The 25,653-nt window shown below is 37.7% G+C and overlaps 1 protein-coding gene across 3 annotated transcripts in view; it reads left to right on the top strand.

Annotated features, from left to right (window-relative positions):
- The window catches only part of NME7 (NME/NM23 family member 7), a 355,379-nt gene that overhangs the window by 46,390 nt on the left and 283,336 nt on the right, over positions 1-25,653 (top strand). For all 3 annotated transcript variants that reach the window (XM_023738433.1, XM_004384089.3, XM_023738434.1), the window contains exons 2-3: positions 16,491-16,598; positions 17,385-17,551. In XM_023738433.1, the coding sequence (XP_023594201.1) occupies positions 16,491-16,598; positions 17,385-17,551 (275 nt within the window). The remainder of the gene's footprint in view (positions 1-16,490; positions 16,599-17,384; positions 17,552-25,653) is intronic.

Genomic DNA, 25,653 nt, shown 5'->3' with positions numbered 1-25,653 from the left:
TTTAAGATAAAAGTGATTGCAACAGTTTTACTTAGGTCTTAAAGTATTGGAGTGAAATAGGATAATTAACTAAGTTTAATAATTTGCTTCCTTTTTCCTCCTAATGTAATTTGTCTGACTTCACTAATGAGCAGCCCTAAACTTGAGTTGGCAAATCAGATTCTCCCATGAAGGCCTTTACCACTTGTCTCGCCTTCTGTCCACCCTTACAATGTGGTTTTATGAGGGAGCAATATCTCTCAGAACAATCTGGACAACCTCAAAACTGGTTTTGTTGACACTAAAGTAAGGTTAATATTTGACACAGTTCAATATAAGAGAATACTTACTTGGTCTTTGAAAGAAGCCCTAAGGAAGACTATTTGTTAAAGGATTGATATGAAACAACTTACTGCTTAAAATCTAGCCTGTGTTAATAGGAACATATAAACCTTTTGATTGTTATCTTTCCATTTCTATTGTACTTATCCATGTAGAATCTAAGTAAAGCTGCAGGAATTGCTATGCTTATTTGCCTACTATGTCACATAATAAAACTTCAGTGATCCGTTCTATTCTCACAATGTTCAAAGTAAAGTGAAGTTTGTTGTTTGGAAACCACTTTTCCTTAACCCTTACTGGAAACAGCTGGCTTAAGGTGGCAGGTTATCAGATCCTGTTGATTTATTAGAGTGTCATTCGGGGTTAATATAGGTAGGTGCTTGGAGACTCAGATTGAACTTTAGAAAGCTGTTGAACTGTGGAGCTTATCATCTACATAGTTTGCTCCCGACTGTCTGTGAAGTCGCATGGATGCAGATAAGTGATTTAAAAATAGCTCGAGACCAATTACTGGATCTTAAACATGTAGATGTTTGAATTCAGGTTTCTAGTTAGTTCAAGACAGTTCTCCATGATGTATTATATAAATCCATTTTAGTATAATTTAAGCAAGGGAGCACTTTTATATGAACAAAAATGTTTTGTTGTCTATTGTGAAGTAATTTTTCTTGAAATATAGCATTATAGAATGAAATACTTTGAAAGTAAGCTTAAACATTTTTCACTGCATTAGAATTACAAGTGTAACAGGTATGGCCTGATTTTTATTGTTGTTGTGTTGTTTTTTAAGATATGATTTCTTTTTAATTGTTGTTGTTAGGTGCTGTTGAGTCCGTTCCGACTCATAGCGACCCTATAGGACAGAGTAGAACTGCCCCGTAGGTTTCCAAGGAGTGGCTGGTGGACTTGAACTGCTGACCTTTTGGTTAGCAGCTGAGCTCTTAACTACTACGCCACCATGGCTCCTTCTTTTTAATAGGTGATTAAATTGAAAGGATTTTGTTGTTGAGTCTAGAGACCCAGCAAACAGTAGCATAGTCTTTTTTCCCTCCAAGGCCCATTTTCACTACTGTAGGAAGAGTAAGAGCACAGGATCTGGAATCAAACTGCCTGGGTTCACATTTGTTTATGAGCCCTGTAATCTTGGGCACTTTCATAACTTGCCTGAGCCTCAGTTTAGTCATCTCTAAAATGGAGATGATACCATCTCTCTCATAGGGTTGTTTAGATAAAATGCCTAAGTGTTTAGAACCGTGCTTAGCACATAGCAGGTGCTCAATAGAAAGTGCTAGCTCTCGGCTGTCACCATTACTGTTCTTGTAATTAATTACAATGAAGTGCTTACCTGTTAGGGCCTTATGTCACTAATCTCGTTAAAGTCAAGGTTGTTTCTTATAATTCACAAAATCTACTGAAGAGCTTGGCATAAGGTAGGCAATTGATAAATATTTTCGGAATGAGTGAGTGAGTGTGTGAATGAAGTATCTGATCAGCTATGGTCTGTTTTTGGGAAAAAAAAGATAAAGCTGGTTGACATTGAATCCTTGTAAGAAACCGAAGTGGACGGGGGAAGAACACGTAACTCAGTCTTTAAGCTGTTTTTTTTTTTTTTTATTTTATTGTACTTCAGGTGAAGGCCCACAGAACAAATAGTCTCTCATGAAACAGTAGCACACATGTTGTTCCATGACATTGGTTAACAACCCCACAACATATCAACCCTCTAAATTCTCAATCTTTTTTTTTTATGGTGAAAATACACATAGCCAAAGACACACCGTTTCAAAAATTTCTACATACACAGTTCAGTGACATTGACTATGCTCCTCCAATTTTAAGCTGTTTTGATCTCAGATTTCTATTTAAAAAAAATAGAATGCCATCCATATATCAGTGCTTAGTTATATATTACTGTATTAATGTATTGTATATATTGTAAATCATATTCAATAATAGAAAATTTAATAGGTTACAATAAGCAACAAATAGAAATGTTGATATTTTCTTCCCATACCTCAGTGGTATAGAAAAAGTTATTTTTGTCAGACTTGGATTCAAGTCTTGGTTCTGGCATTTAGTAAGCGTGGTTACTTAACCTGTCTGTGCCTCAGTTTTCTATTCTGAAAAATTGACATAGACTTAACCACCTCCCAGGGTTGTTGTAAGGACCAAGTGCAACGATAGATGCAAAGAATTTATTAGGTGTTTGATACAGAAAAGAGCTCAGTAAATGTTAGCTACTATAATAATAATACTAATGCTAAATTAAGAGTTATTATTATTATGTTTTTTGGAAGATATTATTTGTTTTGGGGTGGGGACTGGGTAATGTTTCCCAAATTATCAGTTATGTTCTCTTACTCATATTCTAATCCCGTACCTCCAGATGGTTACTGAAATAAATACAGGTTCTGCCTTCGCTTCAAAATCTACAACCCTGAACGTAATCTCATCATTTTTACCCTTGACAAGATCCTCTACTCTCCCATTCACTTTGGCTTGAAACCTTAAAAGCATCTTTGATTGATCTCTAGCTTTCATTTCCATGTTTCTTCTCTTCCTGTATCTGACTTATTGTTACTTGCTTACAAATGTCTCTTGTATCCATCATTTCCTCTTCACTCTTACCAGCACCACTTTTAGCCCTGAATTACAATAGCTGGTTGGTCTCCTAGTTGTTTTCCCTGTTTTAGACTCTTCGTGCTCCCATCCATCTGTCTGTCTGTCCTTCCAACCATTATATTGGAAAACATTTATTGAACACCTGGTTTGCCAGGTACTTTTCTAGGCCCTGAGAATACAGCTCCTGCCCTCTCACATCCCTATTAAGATGAATATTATTTAAACACAAACTTTATGATAATATTTCTCTACTCTTCGAATGCTCACTGGCTCAATGAGCATTTTTAAATTTAAACATATCTAAACACTTATTGAGCTTTCTATGTCCTCTTACAGGCTTCATTTCTCAGATTTCTAATAACATCCCCAGCTCTGATTCTGTGGCTTTTGTCATGATCACCATATGGATTGCTCTTCTTCCATCACCTATAGTTTTGTATCACACAGCCTATCTCTGAATTATTTTTATATTCTATAATTGCTATTATTTTTACGTGTGTTAGCCTTTACTTGTTCATTTATAATGATTGTAAGGCATCTGAGGATCAGGATTGTTGCTTTGACCTCTGTGAATCTGTGGACCCAGGGCCAAGTCTAGAAGGGTGCTTATTCTATCTCCTTATCAATTCAGTCTGTACAGAGCCTGCTGAGGATTATCCCACTTGAAAGGGACTCACACTGTCAACACGTTTTATAGGCTTGTTATATTATTTAAAACAGCAAGTTGAAGTTGAGTTTTAGTAATAATTACGAAGAGGAGTAAGAAGCAGTGCCCTGTGGCACACCTCGTTTTTCTCCTTCCGCCACCCCGACCGGTTTTCGTGGAGTTGATTCTGACTCATGGCAACCCCATGTGTGCCAGAGTAGAACTGTGCTCCATAGGGTTTTCAGTGGCTGATTTTTTTGGAAATAGATTGCTAGGCCTTTCTTCTGAGTTGCCTCTTGGTGGACTCAAACTGCCAGCATTAATTTTATTTTGTTTGTCTATTGATTAATTTATGTTTTTTTCAATTAAAAAAATATAGATATATATAATATCTATATATCATGATATATATCTAGATAGAGAGCGAGAGAATGAATTTGGCTGGTGCATGTGAATAATCGCTGAAATTAGTACATGTGTGAGGTAGAGTTTTTAAAGAAGTAGAAGAAAAGTGTTAAGATATAGAAATACATACAAAATAATTTTTTTTGTAATCTTGCATAAGAAATCAATTGCTATAGCTTCACATGGAAAGAAAAGATCATTGCCTTAGTTCTAAACTAGTCCCGAGTTCTCAGAGAGGAATTAAAAATATCACATGAAAGATCAGATGACTTAATTACATGCTTTCCCTGGGTAGAATATGTATAGGGTGTGACATGCAATCACTTGAACAACATAAGACAGTTATTCAAATTTGTGGGTAGTTCATTATTAGCTTGCTAGTATAGTGGACAGAGGCCAAGCAAGAACAAGTAAAAAACCTATGGGTCATGCTAGGTGTTGCATATAAACAGTTTTCTGTAGGAATTAGTTCTTATGTTCTGTGCGTCTAAGATTGAAGTATTGGGCAGATACTGACTGACGGCCAGCTTGTGCAGGCACTGGGTATGCACTTTGAGGGGATATAAAGATGACTGATACCCTGATTTTTGTCCTCAAGAAACTTACATTGTAATAGGAAGATAAGAGTGTAAGAGTATTTCAGAGTACTGAAAAATGTCTTTTATCGGGAGGCTCAGGCAAAATTTTGTCAAGCAGGTGGCATTTGAATTGTGTCTTGACAAGAAGATATGTGAAGATTGTGGGGGGACTAAGGGAGGGTGTGCTTTAAAGAACGAGATATGTGGTATACGTTGTTATTGATCCAGGCCTGCAGCATATTTCAGGGTTTATTTTAGCAGCATTCCAAACTGTAGTGTGACCATTTTTTTGCTTTGTTCCTGGGAAAACTAAACAGGCCAGTTATTTACTACCATTTTGGAGTCTTTACCTGCACTCATCTTTACTCATCCAGAAAGGCTAGCCAGTCCTCCCTAGGTTGTGATGATAGGTAAGAGCTATTTCCCTGATCTTCCTCCGCCCCCATCAAATAAAAATATGTGCTGTAGGGGCTGTGTTTTTAAAACCGAAAAGGTAATCTTGTGCAAAAGATGAGAGCTTAAAGACATCCATTCTCACATGTTGAAAATTAAAGATTATTCCTGGCTACTACAACTACTACTATTAATACTACTTCTCCTCCTTCTATTCTTCTCCAATACCATCCACCAGTTTACTGACTTAATGTCTTAATTGTATGTGCTAAGTACAGTGTTAAATAGCCTAATTCATTTAATACCAGTAGTAATTTAAAGAGCAATTGAGGTTAGAGAGGTTAAGCAACTTTGCCAAAGTCAGATGGCCACCATGGAGCATAACAGATTTGTGTGGCTCTAAAGCCTGAGCATTTGACTTCTGCATGATATTGACTCCAGTGGCAAGGATTGTGGCTGGTGAGAAACCCCACCATTTTCCTAAGTGGGTGGGCTTTTGTTTTGGTAATTAAGCATGAGATACAGCTTCTTTTTTTTTTTTCCCTTACAGCTTTTGCTCAATAAGTAAAGGGTTCAATTAAAGATATTTCACATTTTAGTTTGTGACAAAACTAAATACTTTGAAATTTAGAAGAGTAGAAAAGAGGATGAAGGTCGAAGGACTAGAATAAGATTACAGCTTTGCAATTGCTTATATCTTATATGTTTTCTTATATTAAGTAATAAACCAAAATACAGTGGAGGTTGTTTACTGTTGTCCAGTTGTGAGGAGAGCTAATATTTTGAAAGTTCAGCCAATGTATCTTAGTTCCTTACAATCCACTAAATTATTTTTTAAATAGTAATGGGTATATTTTGTTAAACTTGCATTGATTTGTAAAAAAAAAAAAAAAATGACTGAATTGTGAGATGCCATAGAAAATCAGGGAAGCTGCAAAATTCACTAAATTCTCAAATAAGTAAGTAGGAAAATGTAATGAGAAATATGCTAACAAAGCTTGCAGCTAATTTGATTCTTTTTGTTGTTGTTGTTCATTAAGTTCTTCATTGCTTGATGGAATGAATAAAAACTTCTGACACTGAGCTTTGACCTCGTAGGTTCAGATAATGTATACACTTGAAACTTGATGTTTAATTATTAAACTAGTTTTGTTGAAGTGATTGTTCTTCCTGGCTAGAATATAATAGCTTAATTCCAGGACAGTGTCATGTTGGCTCTTTTATTGGACTATGTTTTAGATAAGTGATTTCAGAGACAGTGTTTCCCTTTTGCTTCATCTTTCTCTGAGAATTTGAACTGGTGTGACTGTTCATACAGTCCTGACTCAGTAGCACCACTACAGTCCATTTTCTCACAACCTCATACATTTACATGAGAATCTCGTCTGGTCATTTAACTAGAAACTCTTATTTTTTTTCTTCCTTTTGAAGCACCTAGCTACTGTCTAGGCAAGGATGGGTTAGTAGCCAAGGTGAACTAAAATAAATGATTTTTTCTAACTGCTTGCATATGAAATAATTTCACTTTGTAGTCTGTGTATTTTTTTTTAAATTGTGCTTTAGGTAAAAGTTTACAGAGCAAATTAGTTTCTCATTCAACAATTTATACACAGATTGTTTTGTGACATTGGTTGCAATCCCCGCAAGGTGTCAACACTCTCCCCTTCTCTATCCCAACTCCCCGTTTCTGTCCGTTCATTTTTCCTGACCTTTCCTGCCTTTTCGACTTTGCTTTTGGACAGGTGTTGCCCTTTTGGTCTCATATACATGATTGAATTAAGAAGTATATTCCTCATGTATGTTATTGTTTGTTTTATAAACCTGTTGAATCTTTGGCTGAAGGGTGAAATTTGGGATTGGCTTCAGTTCTGAGTTAACAGGGTGTCCGGGGGCCATAGTCTCAGGGGTTCTTCAAGTCTCTGTCAGACCAGTAAGTCTGGTCTTTTTTTGTTTGTTTGTTTGTTTTGTGAACTTGAATTTTGTTCTACATTTTTCTCCCGTTCTTTCTGGAACCCTCTATTGTGATCCCTGTCAGAGCGGTTGGTGGTTGTAGTCTGGCACCGTCTGGTTCTTCTGGGTTCAGCCTGGTCGAGTCTGTGGTACTTGTGGTCCACTAGTCCTTTGGACTAATATTTCCCCTGTGTCTTTGGTTTTCTTCATTCTCCTTTGCTCCAGACAGGATGGGACCAATAGATATATCTTAGATGGCTGCTCGCAAGCTTTTAAGACCCCAGATGCTACCCACCAAAGTTGTATGTAGAACATTTTCTTTAAGAACTGTGTTATGCCAATTGACCTAGATGACCCCCGTGAACATGGTCCCCAACCCTCAGCCCCAGTAACTCAGTCCCTCAGGGTGTTTGGATGTGTCTATGAAGTTTCTATGACTTTGCCTTGGTCACATTGTACTTACTTCCCCTATATTGTGTACTGTCTTTCCCTTCACCAAAGTTAACACTTATCTACTCTCTAGTTAATGATTTTCTCTCCCCAGCCCTCCCTTCCCTGGTAACCATCAAAGATTGTTTCTTTCTGTGTGTAAACTGTTTCATGAGTTTTTATAATAGTGGTCTCATACAGTATTTGTCCTTTTGTGATTGACTTATTTCACTCAGTATAATGCCCTCCAGATTCATACATATTGTGAGATATTTTGTGGATTCATCACTGTTCTTTATCATTGTATAGTATTCCATTGGGTGTATGTACCATAATTTGTTTATCCATTCTTCTGTTGATGGGCACTTAGGTTGTTTCCATCTTTTTACTGTTGTGAATAATGCCACAGTGAATGTGGTGTGCATATGTCTATTCATGTGATGGCTCTTATTTTTCTAGGATATATTCCTAGGAGTGGGATTGCTGGATCATATGGTATTTCTATTTCTGGCTTTTTAAGGAGGTGCCATATTGTTTTCCATAGTGGTTGTACCATTTTACATTCCCACCAGCAGTGAAACCTCTCCAACACTTGTTTATTTTTATTAGTGCCAGTAATGTAGGGGTGAGATGGTATCTCAATGTAGTTTTGATTTGCATATCTCTAATGGCTAATGATCATGAGCATTTCCTCATGTATCTGTTAGCCACCTGGACGTCTTCTTTGGTGAAGTGTCTGTTCATATCCTTTGCTCGTTTTTTAAATGGATTGTCTTTTTGATGTCAAGGTGTTATAGTATCTTACAGATTTTAGAGATTAGTCCCTTGTCAGATATGTCGTAGCCAAAAATTTTTTTCCAGGTGGTAGGTTCTCTTTTTACTCTTTTGGTGAAGTCTTTTGATGAATATAAGTGTTCAATTTTTAGGAGCTCCCTGTTATCTAGTTTATCTTCTGGTGTTTGTACATTGTTATTTATGGTTTGTATTCTATTTATGCCGTATATTATTAGGTCCCCTAGCATTGTCACTATTTTTTTCTTTTATGATCTTTATAGTTTTAGGTTTTATATTTAGTTCTTTGATCCATTTCGAATTATGTTTTGTGTACAGTGTGAGATATGGGTCCTGTTTAATTTTTTTATAGATGAGCATCCAGTTTTGCTAGCACCATTTGTTAAATAGACTGTCTTTTACCCATTTAATGGACTTTGGGCCTTTGTCAAAGATCAGCTGACTGTAGGTAGCTGGAATTATGCCTAGGTTCTCAATTCTATTCCTTTGATCTATGTGTCTGTCATTGTACCAGTACCAGGCTGTTTTGACTACTGTGGCTCTATAGTAGGTTCAGAGGTAAGGTAGTGTGAGGCCTCCTACTTTTTCAATAATGCTTCACTTTTCTGGGGCCTCTTTCCTCTTCATTTAAAGTTAGTAATTAGTTTTTCCATCTTGTTAAAGAATGCTGTTGGTATTTGGATTATGATTTCCTTATATCTGTAGATCGCTTTGGGTTGGATTGAAATTTTCACAATGTTGAGGCTTGCTGTCCGTGAGCATGGTATGTTTTTCCATTTATATAGGTCTCTTTGGGTTTCTTGCAGTAGTGTTTTGTAGAGTTCGCTGTATAAGTCTTTTACCTCCCTAGTTAGATTTATTCCTAAGTATTTTATATTTTTAGGGGCTATTATAAATGCTGTTGTTTTCCTGATTTCCTTTTTTAAGTTCTATTTTTTGGTGTATAGGAATCCAACTGATTTTTTATGTTGATCTTGTATCCTCCTATACTCCTGAATCTGTGGAAAATTGGGGTTCTCTATGTAAAGGATCGTATCATCTGCGAATAGGGAGTTTTACTTCTTCCTTTCTAATTTGGATGTCCTTTTTCTCCTTTTTCTTACCTTATTGCTCTAGCTAGGACTTCCAGCACAGTGTTAAATAGGAGTGGTGAGCGCTTTACCACTGTATCACCAGGGTTCCTTGCATAGCACATAGTAAGGATAAATATTGTTAGGTGGACATTTTCAGTAATATATTTACACAGATGTGTATATTGGGTCATGATGTGAAATTATTATTGAGTAATAGTCAAAAGTTTGAAAGCCACTGTTACGGTGGATTTTTAAATTTGTAGAAAAGAAATGGTACAATAATAAGTAACTATTCCTAAATTGTATGTACTTTTTGTGACTTTAAAAAAAAAAAAGAATAACTCTGAGTCTTTTCTCAGTTAGATTCCAGACTCCTTCAAAAGTCTTACTTAACTTTGTAAGCATTTTCAAATCCTATCCTCTTTGCCCAATACACACCTCCAGTGCTGTTGAATCAATTCTGACTCATAGCGACTCCATAGGGTTCCCAAGGTTGTAAATCTTTACAGAAGCAGACTGCCACATATTTTTACCAAAGAGCGGCTGGTGGGTTTGAACCACCGACCTTTCAGTGAGCAGCCAAGTGCTTTAACTACTGCACAGTCAGGGCTCCTTCCCACTACACCTACTCCTCACTTACCAACTATCTTGTTATACGACATTGCACATTATGACAATAGTAAAAAATCCACAATCTGACTATTTTGCGCATTAACGGTATATATCTGGCAGTAACAGATGCCAAGGTGTGAGGTGAGGGTAATGCTGGTTATGATAGTTAAGGTTATACGTCAGCTTTGGTGGGCCATGATTCTCAGTGGTTTGGCTATTATGTAATGATGTAATTTGGCAGTTATGTAATGATGTAATTTGGCAGTTATGTAATGATGTAGTCATCCTCCATTTTGTGATCTGATGTGGTCATCCCCTATTACTACATAACGCCGGTTTTCGCATGAAGACCCGGTCTTTGGAACCTAAGAATGTCGGTAAGTGTGGAGTGGGTGTATGCTATTTTACACGTAGGTGGCTCTTAGTATTTGCCCTTTAGCATGATCCTTTGCAGTTCTATAGCTGTAAAATGTGTGAGAAGTACCATTTAAACATTTTATCTTTTGAATTTTCAGAAATAAAAAGTGTAGAATGGTATTTCAGACATGAAATAAATGACTGGTATGTGTAGTGTCATTAAATTTTAAAAAGTGTGTATCTTTGAAAAGCTGAAGTTACTTGGGATGCTTTCTTCTCCTCAGTTACTGTTTTGAGGCAGAAGAGTTTCAAGTATTCTTTTAAGATTCATTCATGAACAGCTATTAGTTTTGTAGCATAGAATTTTATAATCTGCAGAAATGTCCTTCAGAAGTGGAGGTGAAACAAAGATGTTTCCAGGCAAATGTCTGCTGTGTCTTTGAACCACACCACCGCATCATATTACTCTTGCCACTGCATTTGTTTTTCTTCTATTTATGCCTTTCTAGTCCATGAACTGCGTTTCATTCTCTAGGCCCTAATAATCTTGTGTTGATTCTGGGTAACTCCTCTTCTATGGTCTTTTACAATAAAATTTAAATGCAACTGCCAGAAACATTTAACAGGGACTTTAATTATCTTGGAGCCCTGGTGGCACAGTGGTTAAGAGCTCATCTGCTACCCCAAAGGTTGGCAGTTTGAATCCTCTAGCCACTCCTTGGAAACCCTAGGGGGTGGTTCTTCTCTGTCCTGTAGGATTGCTACGAGTTGGAATCAACTCGATGACAATGGGTTTTGGGTTTTAGTTATCTTGGAAGGAGTCTTGGTGGTGCAGTGGTTAAAGTGCTTGGCTGCTAACTAGAAGGTTGGTGGTTCAAACCCACCGGCCACTCCGCGGGAGAAAGATGTGGCATTCTGCTTCCATAAAGATTTACGGCCTTGGAAACCTTATGGGGCAGTTCTACTCTGTCCTGTAGGGTCACTGTGAGTCGGAACTGACTCGATGGCATCTAGCAACAACAACAAGTTACTTTGTCAGAGCTCTTTAACAACTCTCAAATGATTCCTGTTCTTTCTAGGATCCAGGTCAAACTGGTTTTCCATTCTTAGTGATCTCTGATTTTTTATTATCTCTGTCTGCTTTTTTTTCAGGCTTCCTTTATAGACAAACTACGTTTCTCACTGTCTCCCACCCTCATTGCTCTTTTGACTGGTCTGGTACTCTTGATTCTGTATTTTTTGTTGATTTAGCGCTTTTGACATCTGGACAGGAGCATTGACTTTTAGCATGAGACGAAACTTTGAATCCCAACTCTGGCCCCTACTAGCTGTGTGATCTGTGTGATCTCTACAGTTAACCTCGCTGAACCTCTGTTTCCTTGTTGACGCCTCCATTACAGGTTTGTTGTGAGGGTTAACTGAGATTATATGTTAAAATACCTGACGTACTATTTACTTAGCTCCCTTTCCGTCTGTTCTCTGCCTGCTTAATTTAGTATTTGGTTCTAACTGTTGTGTGAGGTAAGATTTATAAAGATTAAAATAGTAGCTAAAAAGTTTAGAGAACACTAAAGGAGTCATGAGTACAGACAGTCAGATGTAAACAGTGAGTTCTACTGATGCATGAAAGTGAATGATGGTGCCCTAAAATGAACAAACAGTAATGGCACCCCTCCCTCCTTCCTTTCCTTTTGAGAATTTTAAGTGTTTAGTTCTTAAAGATGGAGCCCTGGTGGCACAGTGGTTAAGAGCTCAGCTGCTAACCAAAAGGTCAGTAGTTTGAATCCAGGGGAAGATCTATGGGGCGGTCCTACTCTGTCCTATAGGGTTGCTATGAGTCGGAATCGACTCAGTGGCAGTGGGTTTAGTCCTTAAAGATAGTGACACTTGTGTCAGTATATCTGAGTTGATACGTGTCTTAACTTCCCTATTCTCTCTTGAGGCCTCACCAGGATACTAAGTCCCTGGAAGAATGAGGGACTTTTACTTGTTAAGCAGCTCCATTACATTGGAGCAATGTACTATCCAAACTCTTCTTTAGGAACTTGTGATTTATTGGTGAAAAGTAATAAAGAAAAGTTAATTTTACATTACTACCATGTATTATTCAAAGCTGTTCATCTTCACTTAACGTACACACAAATGCACATACACACACAAACTCATCCTTCACCCCGAGTTCTTAAGAACTGAGGAGGTACTTTTCCATTCATATTAATATTTCATTTCTTTTGAATTTGTAATTGATATGTAGTTAGACAGTGAGTATGATTTTTAATTTTTCCTGCTTTTCCTCCAGGGTTATTACTATACATTACTTCAAAAGATTCTTTAAGTAGATATTTTACTTTACTGTTGAGCCATTAATGGAGATTTAGATAATTTATTCAGAAAATTCTCTGTGTTTTATTTTTAATACCAGAGGAAACTTGGAGTGAAATGCTTTCTTATCAGTACATATATGTCCCTTTTTAATAAAATATAAAATATTTCTGCTTTGCTTTGTGAAATTGGAGGCAGGTTCTTTAGATTTTACTCCCACTTCACAAACATTCACATAGATCCTTATGTCCCTGCGTGGTCCTGGAAACTTATAGCTATAGAACTAATTTTACGTCTTAGAGAAGCCAAATGGTAAAATATGATACCTGCCTTTTTGAACATACAGAATACAAGTATAATGTCTAATATGACTTTAAATATATTCACTGTCTTAGTTATCTAGTGCTGCTGTAACAGAAATACCACAAATGGATGGCTTTAACAAAGAGAAATTTATTCTCTCGCAGTCTAGGAGGCTAGAAGTCGGAATTCAGGGCACCAGCTCCCGGGGAAGGCTTTCTCTCTCTGTCAGTTCTGGGGAAAGGAAGGCTTTCTCTCTTTGTCAGTTCTGGGGAAAGGTCGGTCCTTGTCATCAATCTTCCCCTTGTCTAGGAGCTTCTCAGCACAGGGACACCAGGCCTAAAGGACATGATCTGCTCCTGCTGCTTCTTTCTTGGTAGCATGAGATCCCTCTCCTCTCTGCTCAGTTCTCCCTTTTATATCTCAAAAGAGATTGACTCGAGACAATCTAATGCTGAAGATTGAGTCCTGCCTCATTAACATAACTGCCTCTAATCCTGCCTCATTTAACATCATAGAGGCAGGATTTACAACACATGGGATAATCACATCAGATCACAAAATGGTGGACAACCCCTCAATACTGGGAATCATGGCCTAGCCAGGTTGACACACATCTTTGGGGGACACAATTCAATCTATAACATTCACTATAGAATACAAAGGCTTTGTTGTTTTCCACAACATCTTTGATTTCTGTGCCAAGCCAAAATACAGGGTTTAATTTTCACATCTACAGTTTGCAACAGTAATTTCATGTTGATTTATGCAATTTATAACTTTGTCAGTGGTACTTTTCCTTTGAGAAGCTTGAGTTAAAATACTAATTATTAGTGTGTAACAAATGGGTTATAAAATTTAAGAAGAAAATTGTTACTTAATTTTTTTATTGATAAAAAAAGCCCTGTGACTTTGCCTAAGCTCCCCAAAAGGCAAGAATTTGTACTCTCCATCTGATTTATTATGTGCTTCACAAAAAATAGGAGAAGAAAAGTCATTCTAGTAGAACAGAGTGAAAAATTGAATGGAACATCCCTGATTTGTTTGTCCATTATTTTAAGGGAGATTCTTGTTCACTAACATTCATTCACATTTGATTTAGAGCAGGACAATGGGTTGAGCAACTAATGTAGGAGATACTTTCTTTGCTTTATATAATTTGAAAAACATTGTTTACTTCTCACACCCCTTATATTATTATTTCCATGCATTCAAATTCTGCTTGCTTTATACTCCACAAGACATTATATTGTTTTGTGTAGACACTATTTATGTAGACTTACCCATATATTTACACTTCCCTATTCATCATTCCTTTCTTTGGTTTCATAAATCATCTGGGATCATTTTTCTTCTTCCTGTAGAACTGCCTTTAGAATTTCTGTTAATGCAACAGTGGAGTATCTTAGATGGCTGCTCATAAGCTTTTAAAACCCCAGACACAGCTCACTAAAGTAGAATGTAGAACATTTTCTTTGTAAACTGTGTTATGCCAGTTAAGCTAGATGTTCCCAGAGACCGAAAGATTAGTTCAAAGGACTAATGGACCACAATTACCACAGCCTCTACCAGACTGAGTCTAGCACAACTAGATGGTGCCTGGCTCCCACCACTAAATGCTCTGACAGGGATCACAATAGAGGGTCCCAGACAGAGCTGGAGAAGGATGTAGAACAAAATTCTAACTCAAAAAAAAAAAAAAAAGACCAGACTTATTGGTCTGACAGAGACTGGAGAAACTCCAAGAGTGCGGCCCCCAGACACCGTTTTAGCTCAGTAATGAAGTCATTCCTGAGATTTACCTTTCAGCCAAAGATTAGACAGGCCCATAAAACAAAATGAGACTAAATGGGCACACCAGCCCAGGGACAAGGATGAGAAGGCAGAAGGGGACAAGAAAGCTGGTAATAGGGAACCCAAGGTCGAGAAGGGAGAGTGTTGACATGCCGTGGGGTTCACAGCCAATGCCACAAAGCAATATGTGTATTAATTGTTTAACGAGAAGCTAGTTTGCTCTGTAAACCTTCATCCAAAGTACAATTAAAAAAAAGAATTTCTTTTAATGCAGTTCTACTGGCAATGAATTTTCTTGGCTTTTGTTTGCCTGGAAAAGTCTTTATTTTACCTTCACTTTTTGAAGGATATTTTTGGTGGTTGTAGAATGCTATGTGGGCAGTTATGTTTGGTTGGAAAAATATATGAAGAAAGACTTTTACAAATGTCATAGTAGGTCTCTTATTTTACATTTATTTTCTCTTGACTAATAGTATTGCTTAAATATGACTGTTTGGATGATTGTGAGAAAATAGACGTCTTAGAAACTACCCATCTACATTATAGTTTATGAGCATGATCATAAACATAACTAGACATACAACTTCTACCATTAGAATTTGGAAGTGAATTATTAGCATAAAAAGGCCTCATCCATATACCCCAACTAGAGAATCAGATGGAAATTCCAGAATTAACAACAAAATTCCTAGATGCCTTTCTTCCTTATTCCTTTATTTGTTTATTGTAATGAAGGAACTTTGGGCCTGGGTTATAGTTTAAGATATGTAATGGCAAATCCTGCTTAATAGTCAAGGAAAAAGAGCCAGTCTTTGACTTATTTTTTAAAAAATTTTCTTCTCTTTGATGGCTATAAGAATGAACCTGGCCGACCTCCAACTAGAGGGAGCTTAATTGACCAAGTGCTGCAGCTGCTGTGCTCGAAATCCATTGCTGCTTTTGTACCTCAGCTATGCTTCCCAAGGGCAGCTCCCAGCCAGTTACTGAGGGGAGCAGGGATACTAAAGCAGGCCCATCCTTGGAAGACAAGGGACTCTTCTGATGACAAACTTTGGCTGGAACACTTGCAGATGACCTTGCAAAACCTTACTTAGATTGTACAGCATTCTAGGATGATTCCATCTAACCTTCCTTCCCTCTTTCCTTGAGTCAGGGTCAGATTTGCATTCCAGTCTGTCAACTTTCCCAGCCTTCCCTGGCTCCCTCCTTATTTTCTTTGACAGAAATTTCTCTTATTAAAATTCTTGCATGTTTAATCCTGTCTTGATGTTTGCTTTTTGGAGGACCAGACTAGCAGAATATCCTCCAAAAAGTGAAGGTAACATAAAGACTTTACCAGGTGAACGAAAGCCAAGAAAATTCATTGCCAGACTAGCACATTCTGTTATTATTTCTATAAAAATGAAATTACTAAGGAAAGGATATTTACTGTAATTATAGTGGAAAAATACTCTTAATATTGCTAGATTCTTAAATGTAGGAAAGTTAAAACTTTATGTAATTAAGAGCTATCCCCTCAGAAATATTTCTTTATATTACTTTATCGATGGTCTTTTTTATATGTAAACTTGCTATCAGAAGGACTTTGAATTATTACCGTAGTCAGATTAAAGGAAAATGTTAATTTACTCAGGATGATTGGATGGCTGTGGAGTATGAAGCAGTCCATATCTCTGAGATATCTAAAAATATTTAATGAGAAATTAGAAGGAACCATTTATGAGAATGTGCTGATGACTGTTGATATTATTGAAAAGCAGAATAATTCAAGACAACAAATACGTAATAGCAAGTTTGTCTCAAATATTTGGTGATTCTTGCTTTCATTTCATATGACTAATACAAGAGTGCTTATATTTTATATCATTGTTAAGATTCTTCTATCTTTCTTTGCAGAATCACAGTGAAAGATATGTTTTCATTGCAGAGTGGTATGATCCAAATGCTTCACTTCTTCGACGTTATGAGCTTTTATTTTACCCAGGGGATGGATCTGTTGAAATGGTAAATGAGCCTTTCTTACTTGAAAGTGGGCAAAGGGGGTGAAGGTAGGATGTCGGAGAAGAGTAAGGTTGCCTTTTATACAGTTGCTTTAAAACAACGTGTGTGTGTGTGGTGTATATGTATGTATGTATGTTTGTATTCATATTCATTATAATTCCAATACAAGAAGATTGCTCTGTACCTTTATTTTTAATGTCAAAAATAGGAATTAATTTTTTTTCATTAGAAAACTGAAGTAGAATTGTACATGTTTTGGATTAAAGAATAGTAAGTGGTTATAGATAAAGATTATCATTTATGACATGCTGTAAATATTTCATCATTATTGAAAACTTATTGCTACAAAAATTCAAATTGAAGAAGATTGAGCTAAGAGGGTGCTGCTTATTTCTGTGTGTCGTTTCATTGGCAACCCCTTTAACAAATGGATCTATTTGATTTTGGGATTTTGTGTAGGCAAGAAGCAGAGATTTGGATGTGGGGCAGTCTTTCTCTGGGATTTTGTAGCCACTAACTTGCTAATGTGATTTAGCAATAAAGAAATATTTTTGAATTTAGGATTTTTTTTAGTATTAAGTTTTTAATAAGAAATGTTTATTTTTTTTGGATTGGACTAGGAAATACAGAAGTTATAATATAAAAAATTTAAGAACTGTATTTGTGGCTAAAAAGAAAGAGAATGCAACTTTTGTAAGGCAGAATTGAGAACTATTTCTAGTTTATAATAAGATTAATATTCTCTGTTGATAAGTACCTGTTTTGTTGTGTTAATGTTTTTGGTTCTAGCATGATGTAAAGAATCATCGTACATTTTTAAAGCGGACCAAATATGATGACCTGCGCTTGGAAGATTTATTTATAGGCAACAAAGTGAATATCTTTTCTAGACAGCTGGTACTAATTGACTATGGGGATCAATACACCGCTCGCCAGCTGGGCAGTAGGAAAGAAAAGTAAGAAAACAATTACATAATCTTTTTTTTTTCTTCTAATTTTTAAAATGTTAAGTATGAGGCTTAGTACCAAATTCTAATTTCCTGTTTCTATCTTGTGTTTTCAAATTGTTGAGATTTTTCAGTAATCCAATTCAGCGTTATGACACTGTTAGGATTTCGTGGAGTATATGCCGTGATTTACTGTTTACTGAGAGAATAGCAAAGTGATGTCCATAGTCTTAGGCAGTGATGTTCTGGGGCAGAAAATATAAACTTTTTATATGTCTCATCATTCTTCATATCATACATCTAACTGGCACCTGGGAATATTTGAATATAAAAAGTCTTGATGTTTCAGATAAATACGACTTATGGAAAAAAGTTTTGAATACCTCCTTTTTCAAAGCATTAAAAGTTTTTCTCCCCTTTATTGCCATATGCTCGTGTCTATAGTGAGTATCTTGATGTACGTATATATGACAGGGTAACCTTAGGTTTTCTTTCATTCTGTCTACAGCCATTTTTTGAGCACTCAGTATGGGTAAGCCCTCAAGCTTCTCACATATTAGGAAGAAAACTACATGTCAGCACAAACAGCTATTATACATATTTGAAAATAGTGTTATAAACTCAATGGAAACTCAGAAGAGAGCAAAGTTATTTCATTTGTGGAAGAGCAGGGAAGGCTTTGTGGAGGTGTTTGAGCTGGATCATGAAAGGGGGATTGAAGTTTTACCCACTTCAGTGAAGTGGGTGGAGAAAGGCATATGGGTCAGAGAGTGAATTTGAGCAAAAGTACAAAGGCAAGAAATAGTAGGTTATGTACAAGGAAGAGTCAGTTGTTCTGCTTGACTAGCTTGATGGTTAAAAATATATATATATATTTTTTTTCCCAATCAATAAAGTAACAAGCTGCATTAGGATAGTAGCAATAGGAATGAAGAGGAAGGAAGGAACGTGTGAGATTAACAGAGGTAGAGTAATAGTAATAATAATGATAAGCTCTCAATGACTATATTATTATATCAGGTATGGTGTTAAATGATTTGTATGCATCATCTTATTTAAGCCACACAACAACCTTACATTGTTAGGTACTATTATCAGTTCCACTTTGCAGATAGGGAAGTTGGGACTTAGAAATGGTAGGTAACTTGCCCAGGGTCACAGAATAGAGGCAAGATTAAAGCTCAAAGTCCCTCTGACTCATGAATGTCAAGATTTAACCTGAGGAGAATGGACAGATGTGACAAATGGTTGCCCTCATTCTGTTTGAATTCATTTATGTTTCCCATGGCCCCTAGCACATTTCCTCATACATTGTGAGTAGCTTATCTATGTTTGGTGAATGAATTAATGAACAGCAATTCAAAATTTATTATCTACTCTTTTTCCATTTGCTCCCTGTCCTCAAATACAAAGGTGTTTGATCTATTTAGCAAGGGATTTTTTGTCTAGATTGTTTGTCACTGTCTGTTATAGAACTTTATACACAGACATAATGTATGTCCAGTAAATGTTGACTGATCAGTTGAAGAAAGACAATATAAATGTCATTTAAAAAAAAAAAAAAAGGAGAGACGGGGCCAAGATGGCAGAGTAGTCAGATGCTTCCTGTGGTCCCTCTTACAATAAAGACCCGAAAAAAAAGTGAATCGATGGTATATGATAGTCTAGGAGCCGTGAACATCAAAGGCAAAGTTGAGCAACTAGACTGAGTGATGGGGGTGGGGAGAGATGGTTCAGAAACAGCGAGGAGTTGCCAGAACTGAGCTGGCAGGAGCCAGTGCCCTTCAGGCCTGATTAGCTCGAGTGCGTAGTGAGGCAAGCAGTGGCGCTCGGGAGGCATGTTCCACATCGGAAGAGGTCCAGCAGCAGAGTCTACTCGAGAATCCAGAACCAGTGAAAAGCAGCACTCAGTTGTCAAAAGATAAGTACTTGTGCCTGGCATACTGTGCAGATCAAAAAACACCCCCTTGGGAAAAACCTCTTTCCCATTTACCTCCCCACTCCCCGCTCTGCACCTGGTCCTCGGCTGGCTTCATTGTTTGCTGAGTCCCCTGGAAGGAAGTAGGAACTATCACACGTCCTGCCTATTCTCCCGGTCTTGGAGAGGAAACAAATTAACAAACAGGGAAAAAATAATCTGCCAGATTCCCTAAGCTAGGAACTCAGAGTAGGTATAGCTCCTTTGCCTAGGCACAGGCATAAGGGGTCCACGGACTCTGAATGCCTTTCACCCCTGAATAGACTGGTGTGGGTCCATTTCAACAGTGTAGGCCCTCATTACCACAGTACAACAGGGTATGTGCATGAAGTCTAACTTCAACTGTTTCAGCTGTGAAGTGGCAGACTCGTGATGTTTGACACTGCTCTGCCTATTAAGCAGTTTCCTCACCTGCCCATATCAGAGACCTGAGGACTGGTGGCTCCACCCACGCCACCTAGCCACCTACAACAGGGGTCCAAGAATAAGTGGTGCCCCCCAGTCCTTACAGCCAAAGCATTGGGTGCTCATAGTTCAGCTACAAAACCCACCCACCTACGTGTTCTAGGGAACAGGGACATGCTTTCCTTCCAGACATTCAGGGGCAGCCATCAGCCCCCTGCGTTGCTCAGAGTATGACCCCTTACTGCAGCCAGATACCTGTGCCTACACCAATAACTCATGCCTGTTTAGGACTGTAGGTGAGAGCCTGCACCACACACTTAGGGACTATCTGGAAACCTGAGCTAAATCCATACAAGAAAAGTAAATGGATTCCTGCGCTCACATACTTAGTAACAGATCTAACACCTGGTGACAGGACGTTAGAGCTTCAAAGGAGTCAGTAATCAAAATTGCTCACGTGAGCAGCCTGTTTGGGCATATCAAAACAAAACAGGAAGCTAGGACACAGTAAGCAGACATAAAATAAATATAATAACTTATTGATGGCTCAGAGACAACAGTCAATATCAAATCACATAAAGAGGCAGACCATGATGGCTTCAGCAAGCTCCCAAAATAAAGAATCAAGAAATTTTCAGGAGGAAGAGAATTTCTTGGAATTACCGGAGGCAGAATACAAAAGATTAATATACAGAACTCTTTAAGAGATCAGCAAGGAGATTGGGCAAAATGCAGAAAAATCCAAGGAACACACAGACAAAGCAATAGAGGAACTTAAGGTTATTCAAGAGTATAATGACAAATTGAGTAGGCTGCAAGAATTCATAGAGAGACAGTAAACAGAAATCCAGAAGATTAGCAATAATATTTCAGAATTAGACAACTCAACAGAAAGTCATAGGAGCAGAATTGAGGCAGTAGAAGTCAGAATTAGTGAAATTGAATGTAAAGCACTTGACACCAACTTATTTGAAGAAAAATCAGATAAAAAATTTTAAAGAGAAGAAACTCTAAGAAATATGTGGGACTCTGTCAAGAGAAATAACCTACGAGTGATTGGAGTACCAGAATGGGGGGGGGAGGGATAACAGAAAATACAGAGAGAATTGTTGAAGATTTATTGGCAGAAAACTTCCCTGATATCATGAAAGATGACAAGATATCTCTCCAAGATGCTCGTCGAACTCTGTGTAAGGTAGATCCCAAAAGAAACTCACCAAGACATATTATAATCAAACTTGCTAAAACCAAAGATAGAGAATTTTAAGAGTGGCTAGGGATAAAAGAAAAGTCATCTACAAAGGAGAGTCAATTAGAATAAGCTCGGACTACTCAGCAGAAACCATGCAGGCAAAAAGACAATGGGATGACATATATAAATCCTCGAAGGAAAAAAATTGCCAGCCAAGAATTATATATCTAGCAAAACTGTCTCTCAAATATGATTGCAAAGTTAGGGCATTTCTAGATGAACAGAAGTTTAGGGAATTTGCAAAAACCAAACCAAAATTACAAGAAATACTAAAGGGAGTCCTCTGGTTAGAAAATCAATAACATCAGATCACAACCCAAGACTAGAACACAGGACAGAGCTACCAGAGCACCAAGCCAGATAGAGAAGTCACAAAAATAAATCAAAGCTTAAAACGCTGAAAATAGGGAAAGAGAGATGTCAATATCTAAAAGATGGCAACATTAAAACAAAAAAGAGGGACTAAAAATATAGACAAAGATTTTTCATATGGAGAGAAAGTCATAAAGATATAAAAGACTAGTGTAAACTTAGAAAAACAGGAGTAAATATTGAGGTAACCATAAAGGAAACTAACAATCCTGCACATCAAAATAAAAAACAAGAAAAATATGAAGACTCAGCAAATACAAAATCAACAACAATGAAAAAGATGAAAAGAAAATACATAAACAAAAACAACTCAGCACAGAAAATTAAGTGGAACAAAGGAACTGTCAACAACACAGAAAAAAAGACATCAAAATGACAGTACTAAACTCATACCTATCAATAATTATGCTGAATGTAAATGTAACAAATACACCAATAAAGAGACAGAGAGTGGCAGAATGGATAAAGAAACAGGATCTGTCTATATGCTGCCTACAATAGACACAGCTTAGACTTAAAGACACAAACAAACTAAAACTCAAAGGATGGAAAAAACTATATCAGGTAAACACACTCAGAAAAGAGCAGGAGTGGCAATATTAATCTCTGACAAAATAGTCTTGAAAGTAAAATCCACCACAAAGGATAAGGAAGGACACTATATAATGATTAAATGATCAATACACCAGGAGGACATAACTATAATAAATATTTTATGCACCAAACAACAGGGCTCCAAAATACATAAACTCTAACGGCACTGAAAAGAGAGATAGACAGCTCCACAATAGTAGTAGGAGACTTCAACACACCAGTTTCAGTGAAGGACAGAACACCCAGAAAGAAACTCAGTAAACATATGAAAGACCTAAATGCTGCAATCAACCAACTTCATCTCGTGGACATATACCGAGCACTCCACCCAACAGCAGCCAAGTATACTTTTTTTCCAACGCACGTGGAACTTTCTCCAGAATAGACCACATATTAGGCCATAAAGCAAGCCTTAACAGAATCCAAAGCATCGGAGTATTACAAAGCATTTTTTCTGATCATAAAGCCATAAAAGTAGAAATCAGTAACAGAAAAAGCAAGGAGAAAAAATCAAACACTTGGAAACTGAACAACACCTTGCTCAAAAACTACTGGGTTATAAAAGAAATTAAGGGTGGAATAAAAAATTCATAGAATCAAACGGGAATGAAATCACATCCTGAGCCAAACACCAAATGGAATAAGAAACTGACAGAGAACAGAGAGCGAGGAGAGATACATGCAGAGGTCCCCTATCAGCTAATGAAGAATGAATCCTCCATCTTGGACCCCTATTAGAGACCAGTGAACAGGGGCTGTGAGAAAGCAGCCCCATGGAGCTTCCAGAAGGAGACAGAACAACCAGTAACCAGCAGTATACGCTTTCCCATGCCCCACCCTTCTTCACCCCCACTTGGCCTCCTCTGCTTCCTGTGGCCACAGTCTCTTGGCCGGGAAGCACTGGCTTCACTTCATTGTCGCTTGGATTCCACCCACGCGCAGTGGCTGGCTCCCTATGTGCCATTTGTTGGCTGCTGGTATTGCTTTTTTCTGCCCTTTAGATTTCTTTCTTACCTCTCACCATCTCCTCCTCCTTTCTCTCAAGTACCTGGCTGTGTGTGCCATCTTTGCTTCTTTCTGAAAGGCTGTGAAATACCGCTCGAATATGAGACTGCTTCCCGGCCCGTTCTGCCATGCTGGTGGGATTCCGGGGCTGTTTTTTTGTTTGTTTTCACTAGTTTGTTTGTTTTCTTTTTCTTTTCTTGAATTGGGAGCCCGTTCTAGCCAGGCAGTACTGCACGGCTTGGGACCTACCCACTCAGTTTGCACAGACACACAGAGGGATTGGGGACATTTCTTTTTTTGTTGTTTTTTTGGGGGGTTTCTTGTTATTATTTTTTTTTAATTTGTTTTATTTTCCCTCTTTTCCCCTTTTTGTCTTTCTTCATTACTCAGTTTCTCATCTCTCTATACTTTCCTTCTCTTCCTGTCCCGTGAATACCTGGCATTGAGTGACACCTCTACCCCTTTTAGCCAGGCTGTACTTCATGGCTTGGGAGCAACTTCCCCAGACCTCATAGCTCCACTGGTGGGATCCCTGGGAGCTTTTATTTTCTTTCTAATTTTTATTTATTCTTTTCTTTTTCTTCTTCTTCTTCTCCTTTTTGTTTTTGTCCATTTGATAGTCTCTCATCTCTCCACTCTAGCAGCAAGCTCCCCTAGCACTCTTTTTTGTTTGTTTGTATGTTTTTGGCTCCTGTTCCTCTCTCCTCTCTCCCATACCCATCTTAGCTCCACACATCACAGTGTCCCTCTTCCATCCTGCCTACCTGCACCGTGCACTGAACATCACACCATCAGGCAGACCAGGCACAGCCTACCGGAACCTGCCCTACACTGATTACCAGCCCGCCCTGGTGGCCATAGTAAGTGCCACAAACAATCCATCCCAGCAACGCCACTTCACCTAGACCTGCCCTGCTGTAGTATATCTGAGCAACTGACCCTGCAAATTGGAGAAGGAATGAAAAGTATCATGCCCACAGACATGCAAACAACAAAGAACACACAGCCTGCCTGCTAAGACATAGCCAAAAAAGAAACAAGATGAAACAAATCTACAATCAATAAATGAGAAAAACAACTACCAAATGCCTTGAAGACAGCAGACAATATCGAAACATTCACAAAAACAGGACAGGATGGTTCCAGTAGGCATCCAAAATAAAACACCAGATGAGTTTCCAGTAGAAGAAAAGGCACTAGAATTACCTAATAGGGAATTCAAGTCTCTAATATTCACAGCTATCCAAGAATTGAAGCGAAAAGCAGACAAAAATGAGGAAAAAATAGACAAATACATGGAAAAGGCAGACAAATTCATGGAAAATACAGACAAAAAAAGGGAAAATTCAGGAAAATAATGCAGGAACAAAATGCCAAAACAAATTCACAATTGGAAATCATACAGAAACAATGCTTAGAAATCCAAGAGATAAACAACAAGATTTCAGAAATGGACAGTGTCATAGAAGGGCTGAGGAGCAGGTTTGAAAAGTGGAAGACAGGATCAGCGAAATTGAAGACAAGCACTTGGATACAACTCTGTTTGAGGAAGAATCGAAAAAAGAATGAAGGAAAATGAAGGGACCCTCAGAATTATGGGTGATACAATCAAAAGCAAAAATTTGTGAGTATCGGAGTTCCAAAATAGGGGGAGAAAACAGAGAACATCATTGAAGAACTGCTGACAGAAAATTTCCCCAATATCATGAAAGATGAAAACCTGGCCATCCAGGAAGCTCAATGAATCCCATATAGGATAGACCCCAAAAGAAAATCACCAAGGAATATCATAATCACACTCACCAAAACCAAAGACAAACAAAGAATCCTGAGAGCAGCTCATGAAATACAAGAAGTCACATACACAGGAGAAACAATAAGACTAAGCTGAGATTATTTGGCAGAAACTATGCAAGCAAGAAGTCAACGGGATGACATATATAAAACCTTGAAAGAAAAAAATTGCTAGCCAAGAATAGTAAATCCTGCAAAACTCTCATTCAAATATGTTTGTGAAATTAGGTCATTTCCAGATACATAAAAATTAAGGGACTATGTAAAAACCAAACCAGACTTAGAAGAATTATTAAAGAGAGTCCTTCAATCTGAGAACAAACAACATCAGCTCACAGGCTGAATCTAGGATGCATGGTCATACCAGCCAGATACCAACCTAGGAAATGAACTCTCGAGGACTATCCGTAACCAAAAGAAGTACTACAGGGTATCAGAGCAGTTAATCTGTGAATGACAACAACATCAGAACAATAAAAGAGGGAATAAACGGTGTAGGTATAGAACCTTGTAACGGAGAGGAAGGCAAGGCGATACCAAATAATAATAAATAAGTGGTAACTCTGGTGAAAGGTAAGACAGTACACAATACTGGGGAAGCCAGCACAAGGAAAGGTCATGGAAGCTCCATAGACTCCCTGAGGGACTGAATTGCTGGGCAGAGAGCTGTGGGGACCATGGTCTCAGGGAACATCTAGCTCAATTGGCATA

The sequence above is a fragment of the Trichechus manatus genome, unplaced genomic scaffold, assembly GCF_000243295.1.
Source record: "Trichechus manatus latirostris isolate Lorelei unplaced genomic scaffold, TriManLat1.0 scaffold00117, whole genome shotgun sequence".
NCBI classification, from domain to species: domain Eukaryota; kingdom Metazoa; phylum Chordata; class Mammalia; order Sirenia; family Trichechidae; genus Trichechus; species Trichechus manatus.
This window is presented reverse-complemented; position numbering and strand designations above follow the sequence as displayed.